We start from the raw sequence: 27571 nt of genomic DNA on the forward strand, positions 1-27571 counted from the left end.
GCACCATCCGATCTGAGGCCACCACCTCGGGCCGAGCGAGCGTCACCTCTGCACCCGTGTCCCAGCACCCAGTGACCTTCCTCCCGTCTACCTTCAGGGAAACATGGCACTCTTTCCGGAGGGGCAGCCCTGCGCCCACCCTGTAAACCAAAAACCTGGAGCCTGGAGCATCCAGCCCCCCAGAGGAGATGACCTGGGGACCTCCTCCCTCCTTCACAGGTTGTACGTTGCCAGCCCCCCTTTCCAGGGACTGTTGCCCCTCATCCGACTGGGTCTTTACCCAGTCAACCCTCTGTGGGTTGGGTCTGCTTGGTCTGTCCCTGAGCCTGGCCACAGTGAAAGCAGCCCATGTCTCGCGGGTCTCCTTGAGTGGGTCTGATGAACCTGACTCTGGAGGTTCCCGTTTGGTGGGGGTTCTCCATAGCCCCCGCTGGGAGGTCTCATGGTGACTCTCTCTCTGCGCTGAGGCAGGCCTGCTCCTTCGAGACTCCTCCCTGTTATCCCCTGCCCGACTGTCCACAAATTGGTTGGCCAGGGTGCTGCGGGTTCTCCAGCTTCTGGTCCATCAACCACAGCCTCAGGTCGGACGTACACTGCTCATACAGGTGCTCTAGTATGAATAGGTCAAGCAGGTCCTCTTTAGTTTGGGCCCCAGCTGTCCACTTGCAGGCATACCCCTGCGCCCGGTTGACCAGTTGTAGGTATGTGACCTCACAGGTTTTACGCTGACTCCGGAACTTTTTATGGTACGTCTCAGGAGTCAGCCCAAACTCGCGGAGCAGGGCCTGTTTGAACAGTTCGTAGTCCCCTGCCTCTGCCCCTTTCATCCGGCTGTACACCTCCACGGCTGTAGAGTCCAGTAAGGGGGTGAGAAATGAGATCCTGTCTGCAGGGCCAACCCAGTGCAGCTCACAGGCATTCTCAAAGGCCATCAGGAAGGTATCTATGTCCTCCCCCTCCTTACGCTACGCCAGCAAGCACTTATTAAAGCTCTTCATAGGCTTGGGTCCCCCCTCACTCACTGCAGCCGGGGCCCCACTGCTCGCCAGCCGGGCCAGCTCCAGCTCATGTTTACGCTGTTTCTCCTTCTCCTCCAGCTCACGCTGGCACTGGTTCTCCTCACATTGGCACTGGTTCTCCTCATGTTTACGCTCCTCCCGTTCCTTCAGTTCTTGCCTCCTTAACTCGAGCTCTTCCTGTCTCAGCTCCCTGTCATATTCCAGCCGCATCCGCTCCACGGATGCCAAGCACCGCCGGGACAATCCCCTGCTGGGGAATGAGCTTCGCCGCGAGGATCCCCTGCTGGCCGAGGGGGTCACGGTGCCCTCGGTATTCACTGGGCTCCTCCCCGCCCTTCCCCTATGCCTAGGAAGGGGGGGTCTTGGGAAGCCCTGAGCCGCCAGCTGACCACTCCCAGCGGGGACAGACACTGATGCCTGCGCTGCATCTGCCCGGCTGCTTCCCTCAGAGACAGGGCTCCGTTCATTCAAGCGGTCTCCCTCCTCCAGCCGGGCAATCAGCTGGTCTTTGGTGCGTCTCCCACTGCGCAGCCCCCTCTACTTGCACAGCTCCACCAGGTCGCACTTGCGCCACTTGGCATACATCTTCCTGCTAGCCACTCACAGGCCGGGGTACTCACTGCTCCCCACGGTTTCCAGGGAGACCCCTAGTGCACCAGCCCTTCTTGAGCCCTCTGCCAGGGTCGAGCTGCAGACTCCTCTGCCCCTGGGACCGCTCGCTGCAATCCCCCGGGAGACCCTGTTACTGGGAAGTCCTTCTCACTGGGCACACACTCCCAGGGGTTAATCACCCCTAAAATCGTCCCTTCGTTTTACTGCTCCCCAGTCACTTACTGCAGGAAGCGCCATCCATGGGGTGCAGTATATCCCACCTCTACCACCAGTTGTCACGGAGTATGGGGGAGTCCGGTCTGGCACCCCTCTTCCTGGGACTCTCAGTGACTCTCAGCCAGCCAATAAAACAGAAGGTTTATTGGACAACAGGAACACAGGGTACAGCAGGGCTTGTAGGCACAGTCAGGACCCCTCAATCGAGTCCTTCTGGGGTTTCAAGGTGCTTGGATCCCAGGTTAGGATACCCTGAATTCCAACCACCCAGCCCCAAACTGAAACTGAAACTAAGCCCCTCCAGCCGGCCCCTTCCTTTGTCTAGCTTCCAGGGCAAAAGTGTTGACCTCCCACCCCCCCCCCTTGCCTAGCTCAGGTTACAGGCTCAGGTATAGTCCATCCCCTACAGTCCTCCCCTGCTCTCCCATCCCCCATGCAGCCCCTACTCCATCACACAGGGATATTCAATTATTTTTTGTCAAGGTTCAAACTTCTTCATCAAAGTATAGTCAAGGTCCAGACTCCAGAGAAAATATTTTAAAAATGATGATAACAGTAAGTAAATAACAAAAAAAAAATTAAAGATTTCAGAGTCCATTAAAAAGTATCTGGGGGTCCCGATTTGACTTGTGGTCTGCCTACTGACTACCTCTGTTGTACAGTCATGGAGAACTGGATTCCCAAGTTAGTCTTTCAAGGTGCATTGGGTCACAATAGCATGCTGAGACAGGTAGCTGAGAATCAGGTCACTAAAGAATGGGATCACGGATTCACACGCCTGACACATGCTTAGGAACAGCCTTGACTCTACCACTACATCCCTAGTTCAAGTCAGTGGTAGCAAAAATTCATTACCATTTGTTCTCAATGTGAAAGTTTGGTCTCAGTACCGCTCCTGGTGGGAGGTGTCCATGTTATTTAAAAAGGGGGAAAAAACCACCGCTATCATAACAAATGGCAGTAATTGGCACTCCAGCTGGCAGCCCCTTAAAAAAAAAAAATTAAGAGCTGAATAGCCATGACGACCAGCCAATATCCAGTTGGAATACTGTGGCAGCATTCCTTGTCTTCTCCAGGGATTACTAGAGCACTTGTCTCCAGGGATGTTAATCCAGTGTCTTTCAAAAGCACCAAATTCACTTGAAAGTTTAAAAAAAAAAAAAGATATTGAAGGCCTCAAAGGATTGGTATTATGTACCAGTAAAATATGTATTTTGCTTAACTATAAAAGCCAAAATCATGAGGACTTCAAGAGAAATGTACTTTCCCTTCTCCCCCTCACCTCCCAAGAGAATGACATATGTGGATCATGAATCTAAATAGCTCTAATATGCCCAGCCTTATAATAAATATGCTACAAAGATACCCGTAAAGCTCTAGTATATGTATGTAGTCAGCCATGAGCAGGGTGAAAAGGAAAGATGGGGGGGACGTCTCCAACATACACTTCTCAACTGCTTCCCACAAGATTCTAGACAGGCAATACAACACTTAAAATATGTATTTACATGAAGACAAGTGAATCAAATGCAATTCTCAATATTAAATTTAAGGAGTCTCTCACTCCCAACCAGAACGAACACCTTTTTGCAGCATGTGTTGTGCAGGAGGTCAGACTAGACGATCATATTGGTCCCTTCTGACCTTAAAGTCTATGACTATAAATTATTACCGCAAACACCTTTAGGCGACCTAAATTTTAACCCTACTTTTTTAAAAAGTTACCTTCACTTTTAATTTTTATTTCATTTCAAACTAAACATTCTAAAACTGCTAGTTATTTTTCACCACTTATACTGTTTGCTTATTTCTGCATTTCATTCAACTTGAACAATTAAAATGGATTGGATGCTTTTCCTTTGACCAGAAGATTTGTCTCTAGTCTTTCTTTCTGGGTCTTATGTCTTGGCATAACATTGTTATTTGGGTTCATAGGAAAGACTTAAAAAAAACCCCTCAATTTTCATACATATATGTTAACGATCTCCCTACGCAATTTATGCCATTGTCTATTCATCATCACAAAATCAGATGCAACAACAGCTACTCAGAGTATAAGCTTGCTAAAATTCACCATGGTGGCATTTTGTATTACAATCCCTGATGTCTCTTCTTGCCCGTCTTATTCGTCGTCACACTGTAAAATTTCCATTGTAACTGCTGTGTGTTGTGAGATATTTGGAAGAATATGGAATTATTATAATCATGCAAAAGATTTGCATAGTTCCACTGAAGTCAATGGACCTTTTTCTGTGAGATAAAGTTTGTACATGGGAGTAACCCTTTGTAGTGAGAATTGTTAAACTCCATAGTTCTGTCATATACTTCCAGAATCATATGCCACTTCTATGTCATCTTACACAAATGGGGTGGGGGGTGGAAATCACAGAGTTCATAATCTAATAATTTTTGAAGAGGACATCACCCAAAGAATATCAGTTAGAGCCTTACAGATGTAGTGATTCCACCTATACCATTCCTTCCAACACTTAACTTATACAAAAATCAAACTTCTGCCTGACTAAACGGTAAGGAACAATAATGCAAAGTCAGGGAGTGAATGTGATGTCAAAACAGGTCTTTCCTACCTTTAGTTTCCAGGTGTCTATGATTTTTACTGGAAATATTGTTATTCAATCCCAAGAGTTATAATTTCTTCCACAGAGGGAAAAAAAGAGAGAGAGAGAGAGAGGGGGGGGTGTCTATGCTGTACTAGGGCCTCTGTAAAACCAAAATTGTGGTGTTTCAGCCTTTTTTTGTGTTTGTTTTTTAAATAAGGCATTTGTACCTGCATGCTTCCAAATACCTTCAAATAATTTACCTGAAGAACAAGAATTTCTCATGGCAACATGGTTTAATAGTAAAACAAACACAGGACCTAGTATAAAAGATGCCCAACTCAAAACACATAAATAATCTACCTATCCACCCACACATAAACAAGTTGAAGAGGAAATATTTGGAGCCTGGAAGGAAGCCAGAAATGTACTCAGACATATATATCGAAAAGAAGAGAATTACAAAGTCACAGTTCCACAATAAGGCACCGCCTCCCAACCTTTCAAGATTGCCTTAGGAGAGAGTCACCACCTATACTCCTGCCAATCAATAGCTCATGCTGTGATGAATACTAGCACAAGAGAGTATACTCCAAATACACTGGCCCCACAAATTCAATCCACTTGCACAATGCACAGTTCAGACAGAAGACACTGTCCAAAGGAAGTTGTGACGAAGGCCTTCTGGCACAGGAGCAGGAGAGTAAGATACCACTATATTGAAAACTTACCCCAAAATGGTGAATTCTGCTCTAATTTCCTGCTCTAATTGAGTTTTTCCTCTCCATTCCTCTGCCTCTGGCTTAGAGCCTCAAGCAGTGAAACACAAAACCAATTCTTAGTTTCACTCTTACTGGGTAAAAAAATACACGTTTAGAATCCTCCATTGCAAATTCTAACAACAAATGTAGTTTTATTCCTTTATATGATCAACTATATGCTTCAAAATGAAACTTGTTTTCTTCAGGAAAAAACAAAACAAGAGAAAGCAAAGGATAATTAAAAAAAAAAAAAAGACTGCTTGGTAGACTAATTTCCATTTTATACATTCAACAGTCTCCACAACAAACCAATGTAGTGGTGGTATTAGTACTGTATAATCAATTATATAATGTATAACATATGTGATAAAGATACTTAGGAACCAATAGGAAACATTAAAAATGAATACATTTAAGTATCATCCGTAAATTAAGTTAGCATTCTGTTGTGATGCTGCCAATAAGTCACTGACAAACTAATAAGCCACTTCTTCAAAATACTACTCTTTACAAATAACTTATCACAATATGCAAAACTATGAAACAAACTACAATAGATGTACTGAACTGTAGATGACTTGTACGTATATCCCTTTTATAATTTAAAAATACATTTAAAAAACCTGCACTTATAAGCCAACAAAGTATTAAAGCTTTCCTTTTATGACGTCCGCCTTGCTATCAAGAAGGGATTGGGAGGGAAATACAAGACAGATACTTTCATATTTTATGTGCCAAAAATTGAAGCATTTTTGCCCATTTAGTTCTTTTGCACTTGACCCTAAGGCAGTGGTGCCCAAACTTTTTCCTGTTGCACCTCCCCTTAGGGAGGTGGGGCTAGAGGCAGAGCTGGCCTGGGGGCAGAGAGGGCAGAGCTGGGTTTGAACAGGAGCAGGGGATGGAGTGGAGCTGTGGGGCTGCATGTGGGCTGGGGGCCATGCAGAGCTGGGGGCGGGGCAGAGTGAAGCTCCCTCCCCACCGCTCACAGGGGTTGGCCCAAGTCCCCCCCCAAACGTTCCTCTGCACCCCACGGGGTGGGGGCATGCTCCACAGTTTGGGAACCCTAAGGTAACGAGTTTAATGATTTTTCCTCAAGGCATCAAAGAGCAGGGCTATTGACTTTTATTTCCAAGAACTAAGTGGCAATTAAGAGGCATTGTAGCTCACTGCCTCTCAAGAATGAATCTATATTTAATGAGGGTGTTTTTTTTAATCTTAGAAATCTTATCAGAATGCAGCAATTTAATGGTAACACTCCACCAAATATATAATAAGGCCATGGCTACACTTACAGTTCTGCAGCGCTGGTAGTTACAGCTGTGTTCGTACAGCTGTGTAGGGCCAGTGCTGCAGTGTGGCCACACTGACAGCTACCAGCGCTGCAGCGTGGCCACATTTGCAGCATTTGCAGCGCTGTTGGGAGTGGTGCATTGTGGGCAGCTATCCTAGCATTCAAGTGGCTGCAACCTGCTTTTCAAAAGAGGGGGGTGGGTGGAATGTGACAGGGAGCATGGGGGAGACAGAGAGAATGGATTTTTGGAGCACTGTTCTCAGCTCCCTGCCTTGCAAGTTCTAAGGACTGGAAGACACACAGTGCCTACCTTCAATCATTTTAAAAGTTCTGACCATTTCCCCCACCCCTCTCATTCACTAAATGCAAATTATGCACTCCTAAATAGCAGGCAGACCAGTTAAGCATCTGCTCAACATGGACTTCCTCCTCCCCCTCTGCCGTGTGAGCATGCTGTTTCTCTCTTCAAGCAAACAGCTGTGAACATTCCAAAGTAATTCCCCTGCCTGCCTCCGCTCGCTCAGCAAACAGGAGCTGCGTTTGTTTTTTAAATAAGCAGTTTGGCTGAACTCTGAGCTCCCCCTTTCTTCCGGTTTGTTGTGGACAGGAATTCTGGGATACCTCCTTATACCCCGGAGGTCAATAAAAGCGCTGGTGGGGTCCACACTTGCTCACCAGCGCTGGATCACCAGCGCTGGAATCCCTACACCCGAGGCTCGACCGGGTGTACAGCCAGCGCTGCAACCAGGGAGTTGCAGCACTGGCCGTGCTTTGCAAGTGTGGCCACATCCTAAGTTGCAGCGCTGTAACCCCCTCACCAGCGCTGCAACTCTCTAGTGTAGCCATGGCCTAAGAGGACTTGAAGGGCTCCACTGGCCAATTAAGCAGACAACCTTCCAAGTGTGGACACTGTTGTATTCCTCCGTCTGCAGATAACTTCAGCCCCTCTGGGGATGCCATAGCTTACAGAAGCAATTACTGAGCAAAATTAACAAGGTCATGGTCAGTTTCACTACCGCTATTCAGAACTTTGTGGGCAGCAATAAAATCAACAAGAATCAAGTAAAGTCTAGAGCACAATATCAGAGGCAGATACAAGAAACTTTATGGGAGGCTGCGGGGTTGGGAGAGGGGACACTGGAGGAGTGAAAAGGAACCTGTCCACCACCGAGCAGCAGTAAGAAGACTGGGGCAAAGATAATAGAGTGAGTAAAAACTATTGGGATGTTCTGGGGTTATATGGGAAGAAAATAATACATTCTCTCTCTTCTCCAGCTCATAGGGTCTGTGGGAGCTTTACAGTTATAAGTGACACCGACATGCCGAGCACCTCTCTAGTAAACCCCTACAAGTCTCTGGCTGTTTAAGATTTGTAAAAGTTTAATAAAGGCAGAAAAAGGGAAGAGAAAATTTGGTGGCTAACAAACAAGCAGACAGCTGTCGAAGTAACTTCTTCTGGTCTCCTAGCACTTGAACCTAAGTACCTTAAGGTTCCATTTCACATCTGCTATTTAGCATACACATCATCTTTGAAATTCAACTGATTTGCAGTATTAAGAGGCTTATTTTCTGCTTCAATACAAAGAGGGAGTCAATGGAGCTTGGCAGCTCTTCTGACCTCAGGCAACAGTACAGTTATGCATAGTTTCTGCCCTCTGTTTCACTGATTCTAAAAACCTGGCTTTATACAGCAACTTTACACAACTCCAGTAGCGCTTGTAGACCCTTTATTTGCAAACCAGATACAAGTCTGCTAACAGTACTTGCAAGTCACCTGAAGACAGTCTAGTGTAGCATACAATTTACCAGTGCTGCACCACTAGATCACACACACAGTTGCCTTTGTAAATTAAAACCAGCAAGCATGGGTTTTCACCAGTTTCCTGCTTTCTGCATCTCCACTTGCTATCAGCAAAATCTAACTGTCTCAGCTGCCCCTGTATTTTTAAGTACAGTTTGTTACACTGAAAGCCTGGTTTGACTAGGAATTCAAATGTTTTTCTTAACTTCCATCTACTTCCGAATGATATTTCTCAACACCAAAAGAAAAAGAGGAACAAATGTAGCATACATTGCCTGTATTACCCAGAAGTTCAGTGCCCACACACATTTCATCTTTTGCAGACTCAACACAAAAACATACAACAATGAACATTTTACAGATTAAAAACAGAAGTTAAATCAACTTCCCTTGCCACAGAATTCTCATCCTCTTCTTTTCCTGTACCTCCTTACAAACAAACAAACCAACAAACAAACAACAACAAAAAAAACACCTGTATCTGAAGGATATGGGGTGCTAAGGGCAGATACAGAGGGGAAAACTCTCCTTCTTTGTATTTATACCTCTCTACCTGCCAAATCTGAGAGGCAAGAATCATAAAAGGATAAGAGATATTTCTTAACTATGATTTAAAAAAATCAGTTTAATGAATCGTTTATAGTAACAGAAGTGAGTTGACCACAGAATCTGAAATTAGGTCTTGAATGAGGAACAGCTAATGTATTTTCACATATTTAGACAAAAACTTTTCCCACATCATCTTTCAGCAGACCAGATATACATCTTGACAATAGACAAGGAAACATAGAAGAGAGAAAACAATATCTTAAGTACCTGTATAGTTGCTCCATTGAACAGAAGGTCATTTATGACAAATATACGCCTCTACTCTCCCTATAAAATTTATAGCATTTGTTTTTGATAGCTGTTTTGCATGTTTTAAGTACATTTGGTTTGCAGATTCAAGAGCAGGAAGTACCCTTCCTGTAGCTTCATAGTGAAAGTCTCTTGATTAAGGCTACTGAAGTTGTAAATATACACAGTCACCCGCTTTCTTTTCCCCTTTCTTTCTCACATCTTTCTATTCTCTGTCTCTTCATTAGAATATTCTCTTGTAATCTGCATTTTTACTCTTTTCTTGTCTCTCACTCTGTGGAGATGAAAACTTCATTCTGGTTACAGGTACTTCAAAAAGCACTTCCAGTGCCACTGGCTCTTACTCCCTCCCACTGCCACTGGCTTTACCCCATATTCAGTTTTTAATTTCCTCCACCACTCTCTCCCAAACAATGATTTAATATATTTCATTCTCTTTACACCCCGAATCATCCTTCTTCTCTCTTGACAATCTTCTATCCCCTTCCAATGGCACTTCTGGAATCCACAATTACTAGTTAATTTTTATGATTACATACATCTAAAACTTGGGGGATTAGGCAAAGTTCCCGATGAGCCTGGGATGCTCTCGTAACCTTATTAAGCAGCAAACCAATTACAGGAACTGCACATTTCCCACCATAATCCATATTTTCTCTCTCCAACCCAATCTACATGTTTATCTACCTCAGGACTTGTCTAAAATGTAATAATCAGAACTGCTCATCCTCCTCTTGCCCTAGACCAGCATTTCTCATATGCAGCATGCTGGCGGCATTCGGCCACAGCCTCCTGCGTGGTCATGGGCGGTGGCAAAGCTGCAGCTCCCTCCCCTAGGACTGCCAGCAGTGGTTGGACCCTGCCCACCTCTGGAGACACAAAAGCTGGAGGAGCAGGCAGCCATTGAGTTCCCCACTTTCCCAGGACTGGTAGGGTCAGGGGGAAGGGATAGCTCAGTGGTTTGAGCATTGGCCTGTGAAACCTAGGGTTGTGAGTTCAATCCTTGAGGGGGCCACTTAGGGATCTGGGGCAAAAATTGGTCCTGCTAGTGAAGGCACAGGGCTGGATTCGTGACCTTTCAAGGTCCCTTCCAGTTCTAGGAGATAGGTATTCCTCCAACTATTATTATGATATTATTATGGGTGGCATGCTCCAGCCCCAGGGCTTTAGGCTCCGTTCCCCTGCTGTAAAGTGGCGGGCTCTGCCCCAAGTCACCCCTGGCCCCTGCTGCCTCCATATCCCTCTCCCCATCCAGGCCTTGCCGGGGTTGAGTAAGTCTGCTGTGAAAAGTGATATTTGTATGTTTGTTAACATCATTTTTCACAGCAGACTTAGTAACTAGCACGTCTTAAAAAAAGCAACCAAAAAAAGACAAGGAAAAAAAAGAAGAACAAGACAAGAACATGCAAAGCACCTTGTGTGTGTTTCTAGTCTGTTTAGGTTCAGTATAGAATAGACACAACTGTACGTTATTTTATTATTGAGTCTGGAAAAAAATCCTATGTAAATAAATTACAATGATTTGGACATATATATGGCATATTTATTAAGTATTTTAGGAAAAATTGTCAGAGCGGCCACCAGCAACCCTGTCATAGGTTTCATGGCCACCCAATCCATGTAATCACAGACTCAATGCCCATGCTACTACCCCTCCCATAGCTAAACTATGAAAACCTTCCATAACTGGCACCAAACCCATCTTTAATGCCTGCAGGGAGTGCAGTCCTGTGTGCCTGCTCCTCATCCTTCTTTGGCACAAAAGAATAGCTGCAGTTTCCTGTACTGGAGGCCTGACACAGCCCCTCCACTCACAGGTGAAATGTAACCTTTATGTAGGTATATGAACATATATGTAAACGTTTTACTGTGAAGGGCTACTATTTTCACCTCTGAGAGCAACTATTTTGACATTCTGAAGCAGGGTAGGATGCCACATACCAAGAGACACTGAAAAAGTAGTGATCATTTTGAACACAGCTCCCAGCAAGTTATGCCTACTTTACTTAAGCCTACCTTAGCCCTGTGGCTGGCAACCCTGCAGGCCGGACTGAAAGCCCTGATGGGCCGGATCCAGCCCACGGGTTGTAGTTTGTCCTCCCCTGTGATAAAGCCTTTACATCTATAAATAGACACACTGTATATGAGAGAGAAGATATTACAAACAGCATGAGTCATACAAGGAACTGAGTTTTGGAGGACAGCTTTATCCTAAATGTTAATTTTGTTTTCAGACCACAGGGCTGCAATAACCACTGCAGAGCATGGAAAAAGTGTGTCTATTTATCTTTAATTTTAATGATATCATAACTACACCAGATATCCACAGAAATGCATTCTCTACTTTGTAATGCAACATGATTCAAAAAAATACAAATCGCAGCATGATTTAAAAAGACTGCTTTTCCATCAAGCAATACAAGCTAGTAAGTACAATACACAAGAACTGTTTCACTTTGTACTCACTCTTACAAAGTTGTCAGGGAACAAACCTCTTCTGCCTTTGAGCTGTCCTTCCCACCAGCCTCCAGTCTCTTTCTTGATATTGGTGATTATGTCACCTACTGTGATTGTCAGCTCATCATCATGTTGAGCCTTGTAGTCAAATTCCACTATCGCCTCCACTAAAAAAGAAAGAGCCACACGTTACAGAGAGTTAGAGACAGTATTTATTTTCAGTCAGGTTGATTAAAGTTTTCATGGCTTCAGAGATAAAAAGAAAAACCAACCAACCAACCCAGTAACAGCTGCTCAGGAACAGGAATAGCATCAGATTAACCTTGAAGACTTCATACAACAGCAACATATTAGGGACAAGGGCTGGTGGGGGGAGATCCTTTGAGCAGCCCTTTATAACTGGTTGACAGACAGCAATTTGTATCTGTTTATTTTATATTTATCTTTTAATTAAAAAAAATCAATGTGTGTTGCTGCAGCAGTATCCATTCAGATGTAAGCATTACAAACTGGTGTCTACTTCTGGGAAAAGATTATGGTTTTTCTCCTTGTTACTTTAGAAATGCTTGCTTTATTTCAGTACCATTCTGAAATGGTGTTCAGATCCATACCATTCAAAACCATAGCCACTTAGTTTGCCAGACACATCATTGCTACCCCCAGAATCATTTATTAAAGTTTCTGCATGATGCTAAATTTCACTATAACAATCTTTCTATAAGTGTGATGTATTTCAGAAATGCAGAGCTCAGCCTCGCAAAGCTTTGCTATGTACATATACTCTCTTAGGATTTCACTGAGAAGGAAAAATTGATGTTCACTTGCAAAATGATTATGCATCAGAGGATGTGAAATTCAAATATTACTATTGCTCCAAATGTCAACTATCAAACACAAACTTGTTGCTGCTCCTCTACCAGTATTTCATCATGTCAGGTAGTATGCCCTATTCTCTTCCCAGAAGAATAAAAGCCACATAAACCCAAACCCCTCAGATTCCTTCATATAATATTATAAATATCTGTATCAATATTGCGTATATCTAGATCTCTCACTGGAAGGAGCTAGGGAATTCATAATGGCAGGAATAAGCTCTATTAGAAATGGGTGAAGTTTCTCCCCCCACCCCTGTACCATATCACCGAGCTCTTCCTCTGTCAGTGTGGAATTGAGATCCTGGTGCTCTGTGAGGTCAAATTTTAAAAATCTCAGCCATAGGACTTTCATCACTTCCCTCAAGAGAGGGATCTAAATCTAACAGATATCACCAGCAGGAAGTTTTTCTGATTATTGGCCTCAGTTTTACTTTTGTTTATTCCATTCCATTACTTCGTGTTATAACCCCTTGCATCACTCTGATATATTTCTCTAGTGGGGAATGGAAAATCTTTTTTCTAAATACTTTGTATTTTACTTACTGTGCCAAAATATTTTTTTTAAAAGAAGTCAATATCAGAGGCAAACCGTGCAGAAGGAATTAATAACTTTTCTGCTGCTATGAAGATGATGCTCAATGGTAAAGCGAAATTTTTGTTAGTTTGTTTGCTTGTGTTTGTTTTTGGCGCAGTAGGTGCTGTTCTCACTTATTTTCACCCCTGAAACAACCCTCCCCCTAACCAACATTACTGTATTTTTATCTCTAGAAGCTCTCCCAGCAGCTACCAAAAGAAGAGTGGATGCCAGAATCCCCAGAATAGCCACATCTCCTGTGATGGGAAATCATGCCCTAAAGACATTCTGTAGAACATTTACCCTTTAAGAGATTGAAATATCCACATTCATCTCCTTTCTGTGCAGATAACTGTGTGCCACGTAAGACATCATGAGAGTGAACTCTCAGGGAATGACGACAGCTGGCACAGCTAAAGGAGCATATACTATTAAACCAGGAACAGGGTGTTGTTGCCCTCTGCTGGAGGCCCTGCCACCTTGACACCATCACCCTCAGATGGCCTTTTGGAGAAAAAGAGGAGTGCGTTCATTCTTTCAAGAGCTGCCTAGAGAGGCCATCCAGGATCAGCTGCTGGCAGAACCAACAAGAACTCCACCATCAAGAAGGCTGATGAGCAGGCAGAATTCAACCAGGGCCTAGCAGGGGGCAACACCACCCTGCTACTGGCTGCTTCTTCCAGAAGACAGTTCTGGGTGAAGTTGGAACGGGGATGAAGAATGTCTCCAGTCTTAACCCAAGAAACCCACCTTGGTCAGAGGCCACACTCTGATCACACTTTATTGTAACTGGACCAGCGAAGAAGTATTAGATTATGAAATTTAAAGCCTAAGTGGACATCTTGAGTTAAATATCAATGTACAGTTGTAAAATGAAGGCAAGCGAAACCCCACTGGCCCAGACAAGACCTGTGACACCACCACAGATGGTAAGACAATCCCAATAACATTCCACCTAACCTATAAAGGGATATTACATTATATTGAACTAGGTTGGTAAGAGAGTGTTGTTATTCCTCCCATCCCAAAGAAGTCACACGCACATATGTATACACATATTTTCTTGTTTCTTGAGCAACGCAGACAGAGATATCACTTAGCTATAGCTAGAAGAGTATGATTGCTTTTGGCCAAGGGCTAAAGGCCACAACACATCTTGAACTTCTGATTGGACTGGTGACCTTTCATCAAAACATATTACAGTCTCATCTCACATTAGATAATTAAAGATTTCTAGTCCTACCAAGACTTAGACATCACAGCCATCATTTGACATCATAATTAAGGCTGCAAGTTTGTCACAGAGGTCACAGATGCCATGACTTTCCTGACCTCGGTGACTTCTGCAGCAGCAGTTGCGCCTGGCTAAGGCAGCCCCTGTGCCAGGAGCAGGACAGTCTCAGGCCCTCGCCCTGCAGAGTTTGGCTGTGTGAGAGGAAAGGGGGTTGGGGCACCAGATGAGGTGAAGCGGGCTCTGAGAACCACGGCAAATGGGAGCTGCAGGGGCAGTGCCTGCAGACGGAGGCAGCACGCAGAGTGACTGGCCACTCCTCCACCTAGGACCTTAGCCAGGGGGATGTCAGTGCTTCCAGGTAGCCCCCGGATAAGCACCACTCAGAGCCCATCTCACCCCATCAGGTGCCCCAATATCCTGGCCCCTCCCACAACCAAATTCTGCTGCGGGGCGGCAGGTGGAGCCAGTTGGGAGCCTGCCAGTCCCAACCCTCCCTGTCAGCACCAGCAGGGGGTGTGCTGCCACCCCCTACCCCTCCAGGCAGCTTCCTTCCCCTCCCCCCCCCCAGTTTTATTCACTGGTATTTTTAGTAAAAGTCATGGACAGGTCACAGGCCCTGAATTTTTGATTACTGCCTGTGACTTGTCCATGACTTTTACCAAAAAATACTCACAACTAAAACAGCCTTAAATCATAACGAATCCAAAATACCCTAAAGTGAGATCATGGGCATCTTAAAGAAGCTAGAGATGGAAGAAACCATTTTAATGCATAATGGTGAATTTGTCAAACACAGATAATGTTCATTCTGCATTGGAGGCTAAAGTCTAAAGGACAATTCTGTTCAATGGATAGTTTACATTTGGTTGCCAGTTTTGGTCCACCTGTGAGCCCACAGATTATGAGCATGCCATTGCTAGCCTTCCAGGAGAATCATTAAGATAGGGAATTTATCAGTCAGGGCACCTTTTCAGGGATCCGGAAAGAAAGATCTGCTGGTGAGAACCTCTGGTCCTTGTATGGGGACCACAAAACAAAAGAAACGTACACACAGAGACCAACAATACACAGCTGAGGCCATAAGGGGCCCACTGCCTGTAAAACAAATAGCAAGACCTGTAGCATATGTGAGATGAAGTCCAACACCACCACTTATAAGAAATTTACTTTCAATCAGAGCTTGAATCAGACACCTAACTAAGGACCCTATTAATTTTCCATATTGTTCATAGATCCACACATGCTCTTGTAGTGGGCTGAGTGGTCGGTTAGTTGGGAAGCATATCCATGCTGCAGACCTGGCGAGATCGCTAGAACTCAGGCAGCTTCAGGGTTTAAACACTGAGGCAAGTCACTACTGTAGGCCTTAAATAATTTTTTCAGCCTTCGGTCCTGGCAATGCATTTTCCTCTTTGAAGGCAGGAGCTTACGTGGCCCAAACCCTTCATTTAAAAAAGCCTACTTCTGTAATATGGCCCAACTGCATCCAGGTCTGACAGCTTGTAAAGTCCCTTTGGTAGGTGTCAGGTCCTTCTTCTCTCTTCTAAGGAAACCTATTAGCCTCCATCCTCATCTTGCTGAAAGTGGAGTACGTAACTCTGCCATAGCCACCCCCCACCCTCCCAGTTGCTATGAATGAACCTTTCCAAAAATGGGAGGAGAAGAGACAGGAAGGGATCAGAGCTCTAGGCTCACTCCCAGTACTGGCTCTTCAAATTAGACAGCCTCCCTATTCCCTGGCTGCTGCAAGAAGAGGAGTGAAGGAAACGGATCAATACTGTACAACTCTCCTAGTCTTTATTTTTGAATCCTGTTTCTCCATAAATAATTCAAGTACCTGGCTCTGACGCTGCGGCCGCAGCTCTCCCAAGGAGCAGTGTAAAATTGATATGACTTTATTTTATTCTGTATTTTATTCTGAATAGCACCAGTAAAATTGACCATACTGCTGTTAATTGGACTTTGCAGCTGCTTGGGGAAGCTATAAGCTGCTGCTGCAGAGGAACTGGAACTGCTACATATATCTTTGCAACCGTAAGAGCTAGGAACAATTTTTGGAAACGGAAGTTAAATTAAACACAGATGCATGAGCTCTTTCCCCAGGAAACTTCTCACTCACTGATACTTCTTAAATTCTGCATCCTGTCAGGAAACTCCAAAGTTATTTCTTAAACGTGTGCGACCTGATGATGGTATACAAAACAGCAGCTGGCACAGCAAGGGAGAAATTTCACACAAGCTGGATAATTCTATGCATTTTTCAAAAAAAGCTAAGAAATCCGTAGCTCGGGGGGAGGCGGGGGGCGAATAGGGTAAATCTAAGGAATGTGACCATCATTGTGACAAACTAATGAAAAATACAATTTTGAAAAAAAGACACCCAAGGCCCCCAGGTATCAAAAATAGCACATAAAAGCCTAATGGTGCTTTATAATTTATAGGACTGAGTTTCAGTTATTAAATCAAATTCATTTTTAAAAGCATACTAAAGGATTTGCACATCCATATTTCAAAACATGTTCTGAATAATACATTCTGCCAAATTTTGGGGGGGGAGGGGAGAAGTGAATTTTGGCTTAGATCCTCACAGGTATTTAGGTGCCAAACTTCCATTGATTTCAAGTGAAGATCTCCTGTGCTAGATCTCTCTGGAACAGACGCTTGCCTCCTAACTTGCACTGTGGTTTAGGAGAGGAGAAAAGCATCTCATGGACAATGAGATCAAAATAATTTCACTTTAAGCTCTGCTTATGTATTAAATGGCCAACACCTGCTCCCACTGAAGGCAAGAGGAAAACTCTCAGTGACACAGGGAGTACAGAATCTGGCCCTAGATCTCTGGACTACTTAACTTTTCAGCAACTTTTACTTCAAAACAACGTACATGATGCCTCAATAATGTCAAACACATCTCTCTAACCCTGACAAGTTATAACCATTTTCTTTTCTCCAAGATGCAATGCACACTCTTCTTAGCACTCCTTCACTGACGCAAGGAGACGAAATCCAGCACCAAAGCAATTCAAGCTATTTGGATCTGAAACACACACACCCTCCAGATATTTACAGGAACTTGAGAAAACAGACTTTTGTTGGTAATTACACAACAATTTTCCCTCATTGGTTATGGCTACTTACTAGTTCCTGTCATTATTTATTGCCATTATTGAACAGAAACAACCCCCCCCCCCGCACCCTAAAAGACCTAGTTAGAGTAAAAGGAACTTTAACAACATGACAAAAATTCAGAGAAGCAATGACAATCAGAGTTAATGCTATCTTAACCTACATCACTGTGTCTCATCAAGAAGATCAGATTGTTACTATGTAGCAAGAACTATGTTAATTAATATCACCAACTTTCTGCAGACATCTGAAGTGTCTAGGCACAAAGGAAGTGTTATTAAAGTCTTTGGCAGTATTCCACTGAAGTAACAGAAGCCATATGGTCATACAACCTTCAGTTCCAACATGATTTCTCACACCACAATTATTGTCACCTGAAACTAGAGCGTACAGTTAATGCGGCAATCGAAAGGTTTAGGAGTTTCTTTATGACAAGCAGGAACTTTGAAGTTCAATTTGTGCATCATGTAGGTATCATGTAAACTGATAAACACGTACGCTGTACAATATAACCAGAAAATCAGAACTGAAAGAGGGACAATAATGGTTTTTAAAATCTCAAACTAAAACATTTGGGTTACATAAATGCAGGAAAAAACAATTAGCTCTAATTTGTATTTTTGTAACTAATCACAACAGTGAAATTATTAGCATGGAACTAAAAACTTGGAGGAGAAATAATTGCAATTTTCACCATTCTGCTTTTCATGTAACATTATCTATAAATCTCAGTAAGAGGACACAATGATTCTTACAGGATTAGTATTTTTTAAATATTAAGTAATTTTTACTAGTTATCATGGACTGCTCAATTATTTAAAAATCAATTTCCTTGAATATGTATTTTTGGTACAAAACATTTCTATTATAGCATGGTTATAAACAGAAACTTTATTTATGCAGTTGCACAGTAGTTAAAAGTCTGTCAACACTTTACAATAAATACAGTTTATAAGTGGTTTTCAATCTGGCCATAAAAATTCAATCTGCATTGAAACTTGTTGATAAGGTCCTAATCCAGAGGTGAATTAAAAAAAAATTATTATATATATATATATTATATTATATATATATTTATATATAACTTGCTTTCAGCAAACTTTAGTGGTTTATGAACATGAATTTAAAAAAATACTGTAAATAAATATTTCAAACATAAAAGGGATATTACACTGCATTCTAATGATCACCCAGTTAAGCTGATGTCACGCAGTGGTATGGAAGAAGATTACTGAAAAGCATTTGCCTGGAATGGTTAAAGTTTGGAAGGGTCAGTATGGCTTCATGCAGGGAAGGAGCACAGCTGATGTTATAGTTGTACTACAAATCTTCATGGAAAAGAAGTTCAGAGAAAACAGCAACTGCTTATGGTTATTATAGACCTGGAGAAGGCAGCATATGATCATATACCAAGAGAACCAGTTGGTGGAGTTTGCAACAGAGAAGTGTGACAGAAAGTTATGCCCATCTTATCCAGGATATGTATGACAGAATCACTATCACAGTCAAAACTAAATGAGGCTACAATAGAGAACTTCCAATAAACATTGGCCTGTGCCAGAGGTCAGCATTGAGCCCCCTTTTTGTTTGCAGTGCTCATACATGTGATAAGTGAGAGTATATGAAGGGAGACGCCTTGGAACTGCTGTTTGCTGATGACTTAGGGATCTATGCAAAATATTGTGAGACCCTGGACACCAACTTTAAACAGTGACAAGAGTTTTGGGTGGGCTGGGCTTAGAGTGAATATTGGTAAAACTGAGGCTCTTATAATTGAGGGAGGAGGAGGAGGACTCACCATGAAGGATGTCACAAGCAGAGAGCTTAGAAGAGTGAAAGAATTTTAATACCCAGGATCAATGGTTGCTGACAATGGTACACTCCTGAGTGATGCCTGGCATTGTACTAAAGCCGCACAGTCCCAATGGCAAAAGCTGACCCCATTTCTCTATTACAAAAAATGCCAATAAAGTTTAAAAGTAGAGTGTATAAAGATGTAATTCGATCCATCTTAACATACTGAACGCAGGCATGACCAGCCACAAAAAGGAGATCAGCATGCTTTCCACCATGGAAATCAACATGTTGAGACGGTCAAATCGTTGGATTCCATGACAGGAAATAAAATGAGATTATAAGGGGGCTAGTGTGCTGTCACGGAGTCACCGGGCGATGCTCTGGAACTGCTCCCCACCAAGCCAGTCAGGACTTTGGGGAGCCTCCTCTCCTTTGGAGCAGACTTGTTCAGGGCAAGAAGCTCACACGTCTTCACCTCCTGGGTCTCTCCTTGGAGCATTCAGCATCCTCTGCCCCGCCGTGCGCTTCCCACAGCGAGTCCACCCCAGCGGGGTCCTGGGGAAGCCACCGGGTTCTGCACCCCCACTTTGCAGTCAGACGTGACTCTCAGCCAGCCAGTAAAACAGAGGTTTATTCGATGACAGGAACAGGGTCTAAAACAGAGCTTGTAGATACAGCAAACTGGACCCCTCGGCTGGGTCCATTCTGGGGGGCAGTGAGCCAGACCCCCAGGTCTGCCCTCCACCCTCGACCCCAGCCAGCTCCAGACTCACAACCCCTCCCTCAGCCCCTCCTCTCTGCTTAGCCCCTTTCCCGGGCCAGGAGGTCACCTGATCCCTTTGTCTCCAACACCTTTGTTGGCACCTTTGTAGAGGAGGGGCCCAGGCCATCAGTTGCTAGGAGACAGAGTGTCAGGCATTTAGGTGCACTGGCCATTGCTCTGCCAGATACTTAAGAACTGCCATGGGGACACTGAGGCACCAATACAGTATTCAGAGAAAACATTAAGAACTTTCCCAGTTCGTCACATGTGCGTTGCTCCAATTCAAGACAAGTTGAAGGAAGCTAAGCTATGTTGGTGTGGATACATCCAGTGGAGATCAGAGAGCTCTGTCAGTAGGATGGCTCTTGCAGTGACTGTGGACAGAAGACAAGGGCGCTAGAACAATTTGTATGGTGCGGTTGCTGAGAGCCACTGAACCAAAGTTTAAACCCTGTATATAATGGAAACCATTTCAGGACAGGAGTTGTGGCAGCAGCTGCAGTTCCCGCACCTATGATGAAAGATAACTATGAGGGAAACCTATGCAAGACTTGATACGCGGATGGATATTGGCAGACTTCAGAGACCAACTTGCATGATAGCCTGAATCATGAGTTTTGGAAGATGGCTATAGAAGTCACTGACCACAAATAGGAAAGCAACAAGAAAGATGACAAGGGGGAAGAGACCTTAATTGAACCCTGATGGGCAGAGCCATACCACGCTCAACCCTCCTGCCGGAAGTCAGTGGGCGGGACTGAAAGTATAAAAGGCATGCTGGAGAACTCAGTGAGGAGGCAGCCACCAGAGGAGCCAGACACCTCCTGTGAGTTCCCGAGCTGGGAGGCCGCTGCAGACCCCGAGGGAGCTGAGGACTGGCCAGGACTGCCAGGGCCATTTACAGACCCAAGCACAGAGAAGCTGCAAGCCCTGACAGAGGCCTTCTTCCCTGATGACCGCCTACAGAGCGAGTCAGCATGTTGCATTCAGGATCCTCGCTGACCCAGTGGCAGACCACTCCACCAGTGCTAGGGACCTGGGCTGGGATGCAGTGGAGTGGGTGGGTCTGCATCCCCCCCACCCCAATCTGTGGGTGGCAGTCTCCCCCTCGCTTAGGCAAGAAGCCTGTGCTTGTCAGCCCTCCACCAGAGCAAAGAGGCCCGACTGTTTGCTGCTCAGCCTGAGTGCAGGCCTGAGCCCTCAGACCCTCTACTGCCCTGTCCTGACCCAGGACTGGGCTAATTGGATTTGCTGCCCAGCCTAACCAGGGCTGGGGCTCTGTAACTGTGTTTATTGTTCAGCCCTGATCACAGGCCTGAGCCCACATCTCCTGTCACGCTGATTCCCCACGTCAGGCGACCCCCAGAGATGTAGTGAGGCAGATTGGCCACCCACAAACCCAGAGAGAGAGGAGCCACTCCCACCCATGGACTACAGTACCCAACAGGCTACAGCAGAACTCTTACCAAATAATTGTAGTGAAAATAAATAATGATTAAATGGTAATGGGCAATAGGGAAGGAGAGATTGTCTGAAGGAGGGTGATGGGATGGAGTGAATACAGAACAAAGAGTTGAGCTTTGCACTAGTCTTAGAAAAATAAAAAGCCCACTTTTTTTTTTTTTTTTTTAAATATGATGGGTTCTACTTTATAAAGCCTAAATTCAGCATCTTGGAATGCTGTATTTTTTTAGATCTTATGTGGCACCAATGGAAAGGCCTTTTGCCACATGGTAGTTCTAGAGGAGTGGTTCTCAACCAGGGGTACACATACCCCTGGGGGTATGTGGTGGTCTTCCAGGGGGTAGCTCAAGTCATTTAGATAGTTGCCTAATTTTACAACAGGCTATGTAAAAAGCACTAGCGAAGTCAGTACAAACTAAAATTTCATACAGACAATGACTTGTTTATATTGCTTTATATATTATACACTGAAATTAAAGTACAATATTTATATTCCAATTAATTTATTTTATAATTATATGGTAAAATGAGAAAAACAATTTTTCAGTAATAATGTGCTGTGACCCTTTTTGTGTGTGTATATGTGTGTGTGTGATGTTTGTAAACAAATATCTTTTAAGTGAGGTGAAACTTTGGGGTACATGAGATAAATCAGACTCCTGAAAGGGATACACTAGTCTGGAAAGGGTGAGAGCCACTGTTTTAGAGTGTGCAAAAGGAACATTTAAGTGAATTTAAAAATAAAAAAAAAATAAAAATCAAAGGACTGGAAATAAATATAAATAAGGCCCAGTCATACAAACTCTTACTACCAGGCATGCAGTGCTTACTACCATTACTCATGGGGGAATTCTACACCACTGCGCATGTGCAGAATTTATTTCCCCCCGCAGATTTCTTTGCTCCTCCTCACAGGAGCTCCTGACAGGGAAGCCACAAGGGAGGTCATGCAACCCTCCCCAGCAGCATGTTTCGGGTGCCTAGGGCAGCTGGCAGAGAGACAAATCACTGTGAGGCTAGGAGCAGGACTGGGGAAGACCCAGCTGGTGGCTCCTACCCTGCACCAGGCTCAGCTGCTAATCCCGGTTGGGCTGGGGAGGACGGGACTTCTTTCCATGCATAACATCTGGGGCCGGGTCAGACCCACCCCCAGATTTCTCCCTTAGCTGCAGGAATCTCTCCAAACTACCACCCTATTTACTGCACCCATCACTCCTCAGCTGCAGGGGGGAGGGATCCTTATACAGGGAGCCGTGTGACAGATTTTCATCATCAATCTGCCTAGGCCCCCTGTTAATCAGGCTGGGACCACAGGATCTTTTTGGGGAGGAGATGACAAGGCATACCACATGTCTGAATTTTAAAGCTTTATTGATAAATTTTACCTAAAACAGTGTGGTTTTGGTTGAAGTGCTTGGGGAATCCTAAATCAGGTTAACAAGGGCTGCTGCACGTCCACCAACCTTTGTTGGAGTGGTGAATTAATTAATGAGCTTGCACTATCCAAGGGAGTCTTGAGCAGTGTAAGGCAGTATATTTCTGGGGTGTAAGGCTGGGTTGATTTGCTATTGCCTCTCTGTATGATTCATGAATGGCTTAGAGAGCATTCATGCAGATTAGCTGATAGTTACTCTCCACATTCTGATAGATGAATGATCACTGGGCCTGGAGGAATGGTGCTGTTTGTCACTGGCATAGCATTGTGAGAGATAGCCCAGGCTGGAGAGTTAAGGAGGCACAGAAGTCTCACAGTTCCAAGTTGTACAAGGGGGATTCCATCACACACTGATTTTTAAGAGAGACTCCAGAGGCGATCCTGGCAATTACACACCTGTAAACCTAAGTTCATACCAGGCAAATTGATTAAAACTATAGTAAAGAACACAACTGATAGACACATAGAAGAACATGATATGCTGAGGAAAAGCCAACATGGCTTTTGTAAAAGAAAATCATATTTCACCAATCTATGAGAATTCTCTGCAGGAGTCAACAAGCATGTGGACATGGATGATCTAGTCAATACAGTGTACTTCGACTTTCAGAAAGCCTTTGATTAGGTCCCTCATCAAAGGGCTCTTAAGCAGTCATGGGTCAGTAAGTGATTAAAAGATAGGAAACAGGAATAGTAATTAAATGGTCAGTGTTCACTATGGAAAGAGGTAAATAGTGGGGTCCCTCAAGGATCTCTACTGGGACCTGTGCTGTTTAACAAATTTATGAATGATCTGGAAAAGGGGGTAAGCAGTGACGTGGCAAAACATCCAGACATTACAAAATTACTCAAGACAGCGAAGTCCTAAGCAAATTGTGAAGAGTTGCAAAGGGATCTCACAAAACTGGGTGACTGGGCAACAAAATGACAGATGAAATTCAGTGCTAATAAATGGAAAGTAATGCACAGTGGAAGATATAATTCCAACTAGACATACAAAATGATGGGGCCTGAATTAGCTCAAGATCTTGGAGTCATGGTGGACAGTTCTCTGAAATCATCAGCTCGATGTGCAGCAGCAATTTTAAAAAGCTAACAATGTTAGGAATCAGTAGGAAAAGGATAGGCATTAAAATCAGAAATCATCATAATGTCACTATATAAATCCATGGCATGCCCAACACCTGGAATACTGAGTGCAGTTCTGGTCGTCCTCTCTCAATCAAGACATATTAGAATTGTAAAAAGTACAGAAAAAGGCAATAAAAATGATTAGGGGTATGGAACATCTTACATATGAGAGATTTAAAAGATGGACCGTTCATCCTGGAAAAGAGATGAGTAAGGGGGGATATAGTAGAGATCTACAAAATCATGAACTGTGTGGATAAAGTGAATAAGCAAGTGTTATTTACCCCTTCACATAACACTAGAACTAAAGCTCACTCGGTGAAATTAATAAGTAGTTCTTCCAACCTTTGGAACTCGCTGTCAGGGGATGTTGTGAAGGCCAAAAGTATAACTGGGTTCAAAAAAGAATGAGGAGTTCCTGGAGGACAGATTCATCAACAGCTGTTAGCGAAGACGGTCAGAGACGCAACCCCCTGCTCTGGGTGTCCCTAAGCAGGGAATGACTGCAAGAAGCATCAGGCACTGTCCACTGTCAGAGATAGAATACTGGGCTAGATGGACCATAAGTCAGACCCAATATGGCCGTTCTTATAATCTTTACTCTTTGTATATCAAAGATAAGTCAGAAGGATTTTGTGCAGTACTCTCTCACTCTCTCTCTCTCGCACACACCACCCTCCGCAGTGAAAGGAATCATTCAAGCATGCACCACCAGAAGAATTGTAGGAAGTGGGTGGTGTGCATGTACACTGCCTCCTACTGTTTTGAATCAGAGTTGCTCAAGTGCTTGTAATTGTGCCCCCTCCACAGTGACTGGCACAGAAAGATAATTTTGGCCCAAATGGCTCTGACAGATAACCAAGCTGAGCTTTTACTGAAGCAATAAATGCTCCTGTGCTTTTGTATACAGAATGCCTAGAGTGTGTCCCTCATATCATATATGAACCCTAGCTGAAGGCTATCTGAATGTATACAATTCTACCTTTCTAATAGGAAAGGAAGAGATGTTTTTGGTTTTCTTGGGGTAGGGAGAGGGGTGTTTTTTGTTTGGGAGAGTGTTAGGTATTGTTGTTTTCATTTTTTTAAAACAGGAACACAAAATTACCTAGTGGAATTGGCCCTGCAGAGCAGGAAATTCCTTGCAGGATAGGTAGAATATTTTACGATTCCAGGATTGTACTCAGCCACAGATATATTACAATCATAATCTATCATACAGGTCTAGGATTTTCGATTATGCAAATAAGGAAGATTATGCAAATTAGTTTAAACATATAAAACTCCCTGTACTGTGAAGTATCTCTCGAGGCTCTCACAGTAAAAGTTTCAGACACACGCACTTAACATTTATTAAAGCCCATTCAACAAGATAACATTGTTTATCACAGTAGTTTTTTTCGCCATCAGACCCTTGTATGTGTCACAGACATATCAATACAAAATTAAAGACACTATGTGCAGCATGTGACCACCAGACTGGTCAATGCAAAATTTTAAGAATAAGCTAGGAAACAGGACAAAGCCACAGTAGTTCTAATCTGTAGCAGTTAGAACCATATTGCTATAGGCTTCTTTTTAGTCCACATTAGATCTAACAGCATTTGCCAGATTTCCCATTCCAAATCCCTTAACCCTTTAGAGAGAGACACCCTCACTCTAGCATTCATCTGGATGGCAGTCTGAACAATGCCTGCGTTCCATGAGTTAATTCACCCTTTCCCCCAGGGGAAAACTGCTGCTCCAGTAAGTGGCCATTCTGTCTAGTGCATGGACATCTAGGACCAGGCTGCTGCCAGTGACAGAGCTTGATTTTTGATTCATGAGCCAAACAAACTGAAGTGCATCTTCCAAATACAGCAGGTGCTTCAAGCTTTACTGCCTCCATAAGCCAGCTTGCCATACTTTGTAATTCATATTTTATATGAGAAATATTTCAGTTGACCCAGTGTGCATCAACCTGTAACTCTGCAGTGTGAGTTATATAGCCACTTATTCTGAACCTCTCCAAGCCTTCAAGAACCTTTAGAAGGAAAATCCTTTATAAAGTTTTCTTCTTTTAAACATCATTTTTCCTCAGATGTATTACCACATTCCACTGCACAGAGGAAGCAGGAGAAGACAGACAAGTTGCAAAGCGAAATACTCACCTAAGGGTGAAATCATGGCCACAGTGAAGTCAATAGTTCTCCTATTGACTTCAACAGAACCAGGATTCCAATGCTGGAGTTTTAAAATTTTGCTAGCACCTGAAGAGGAATATCTGCATGGCTAGAACTGAAAACAATTCTGAGAATGAAATAGTTCATAACTAACCCTTAAGCGCAAAGATTAAACTAAATAACTCTGACGTGACCTGGAATGAACATATTCATATATAACCTGCTGGGAACACTACTTATGTGCTGTCCAACTCCCATCCTGACAACCTGAAGTTATTGAAGGACATAAGCTACACACAAAAAAAATGTGCTTTTCCTTTAGATAGATTTTTTGAGGAGCAAGAGAGTTGCATTGTTATTCAAGGCATCATCATCATAATTTTTTGCTAAAAGCAGAAATATACCAGCTCATGAAGAGAAGAAAACAAAAACAAAAAACACACCCAAATTAAGAAAGTTTATACCTTGAAAGCAGACACTGTTTAGCAATATTACTCTATTGTAACTATCCAATGGTTCTAATTTTTAGTGTCTTTTTTTAGCACTTTGTGTGAACTGTACTTTCAATATTATAACAAAAATTTGTATGGATGGAGATCGATTCCCCCTAGCATTGAGGTCAGATGTCAAATCTAAAGACCTTACTGCAAAGCTAGGAAAAATTACCCTTTGAATAACAAAAGCAATCGCAAAGGAGACAAAAAGCACAGTTAAAAAAGGGGGGGGGGAGAGTGTGTGTGTGTGTCCCCGTCCGTCCGTCTTTGATAGGAGCTTAGGTAAGAAGGCTATGACAGTTACAAAGGCAGCAGTTGCAGCAACCCAAGGAACAGAGGAGACAGTAAAGATGAACGGATGTGGAAGCTGCGGGAGGCTCAGAGGCTCTTCAGTGGGATTCCTCCGGTAGTGACAGGTAGAGACCAAAAGATGAGACAAGATTACGATGATCAATAGATGGCTCAGGCAGTGGTGCTATAAGGAGGGCTTTGGGATGTTCGACCCTTGGGAGGCATTCATGGATAGAGGACTGTTCTCATGAGAGGTCTCCACATGAGTAGCGAGAGAAATAAACTTCTGGGATGGAAGTTGGTACAACTGATTAAAAAAAAAAAAAAAAAAAAAAACACTTTAAATCGGAACTCCAGAGGGCCAGTCAGAAGATGCTCACAATCTCCAAACCTGATTCTAATATGGAGCATGAGGAAAATCAAGGAAGAAGCTACAGGAATAGAGAAAGGAACAACTGAGGGTAGGAGAATGAACATCAAGAGGAAGAAGATAATGCCCAAACCAATGGCATTAACAGGCAGGCAGGCAACACTGGCAGTAGAATGACTATACCAATTGAGCAAAGAATCTGGGCAAAGCCAAGTAGAAACAACTAATATCAAAACTCTAGTTAACCAAATGGAAGAACTAGACCTATTAATCCAGGAAGAGACA

The 27571-nt window shown here is 43.5% G+C and overlaps 2 protein-coding genes across 5 annotated transcripts in view; both read right to left on the bottom strand.

Moving 5' to 3' along the window:
* The window catches only part of SH3KBP1 (SH3 domain containing kinase binding protein 1), a 366732-nt gene that overhangs the window by 317937 nt on the left and 21224 nt on the right, over positions 1 to 27571 (bottom strand). For 3 of the 4 annotated variants that reach the window (XM_030574488.1, XM_030574496.1, XM_030574515.1), the window contains exon 2: positions 11583 to 11740. In XM_030574488.1, coding sequence (XP_030430348.1) covers positions 11583 to 11740 — 158 coding nt within the window. Of the gene's footprint in view, positions 1 to 11582; positions 11741 to 27571 lie in introns of those variants that run through there. The other variant, XM_030574505.1, reaches the window with a different exon arrangement.
* BCLAF3 (BCLAF1 and THRAP3 family member 3) overlaps positions 11582 to 27571 on the bottom strand; it is a 99697-nt gene continuing 83707 nt past the window's right edge. Inside the window, exon 11 of the mRNA XM_030574482.1 lies at positions 11582 to 11740. Coding sequence (XP_030430342.1) covers positions 11729 to 11740 — 12 coding nt within the window. The 3' untranslated portion in view covers positions 11582 to 11728. The remainder of the gene's footprint in view (positions 11741 to 27571) is intronic.

This window comes from Gopherus evgoodei, chromosome 1 (genome assembly GCF_007399415.2).
Source record: "Gopherus evgoodei ecotype Sinaloan lineage chromosome 1, rGopEvg1_v1.p, whole genome shotgun sequence".
NCBI lineage: Eukaryota > Metazoa > Chordata > Testudines > Testudinidae > Gopherus > Gopherus evgoodei.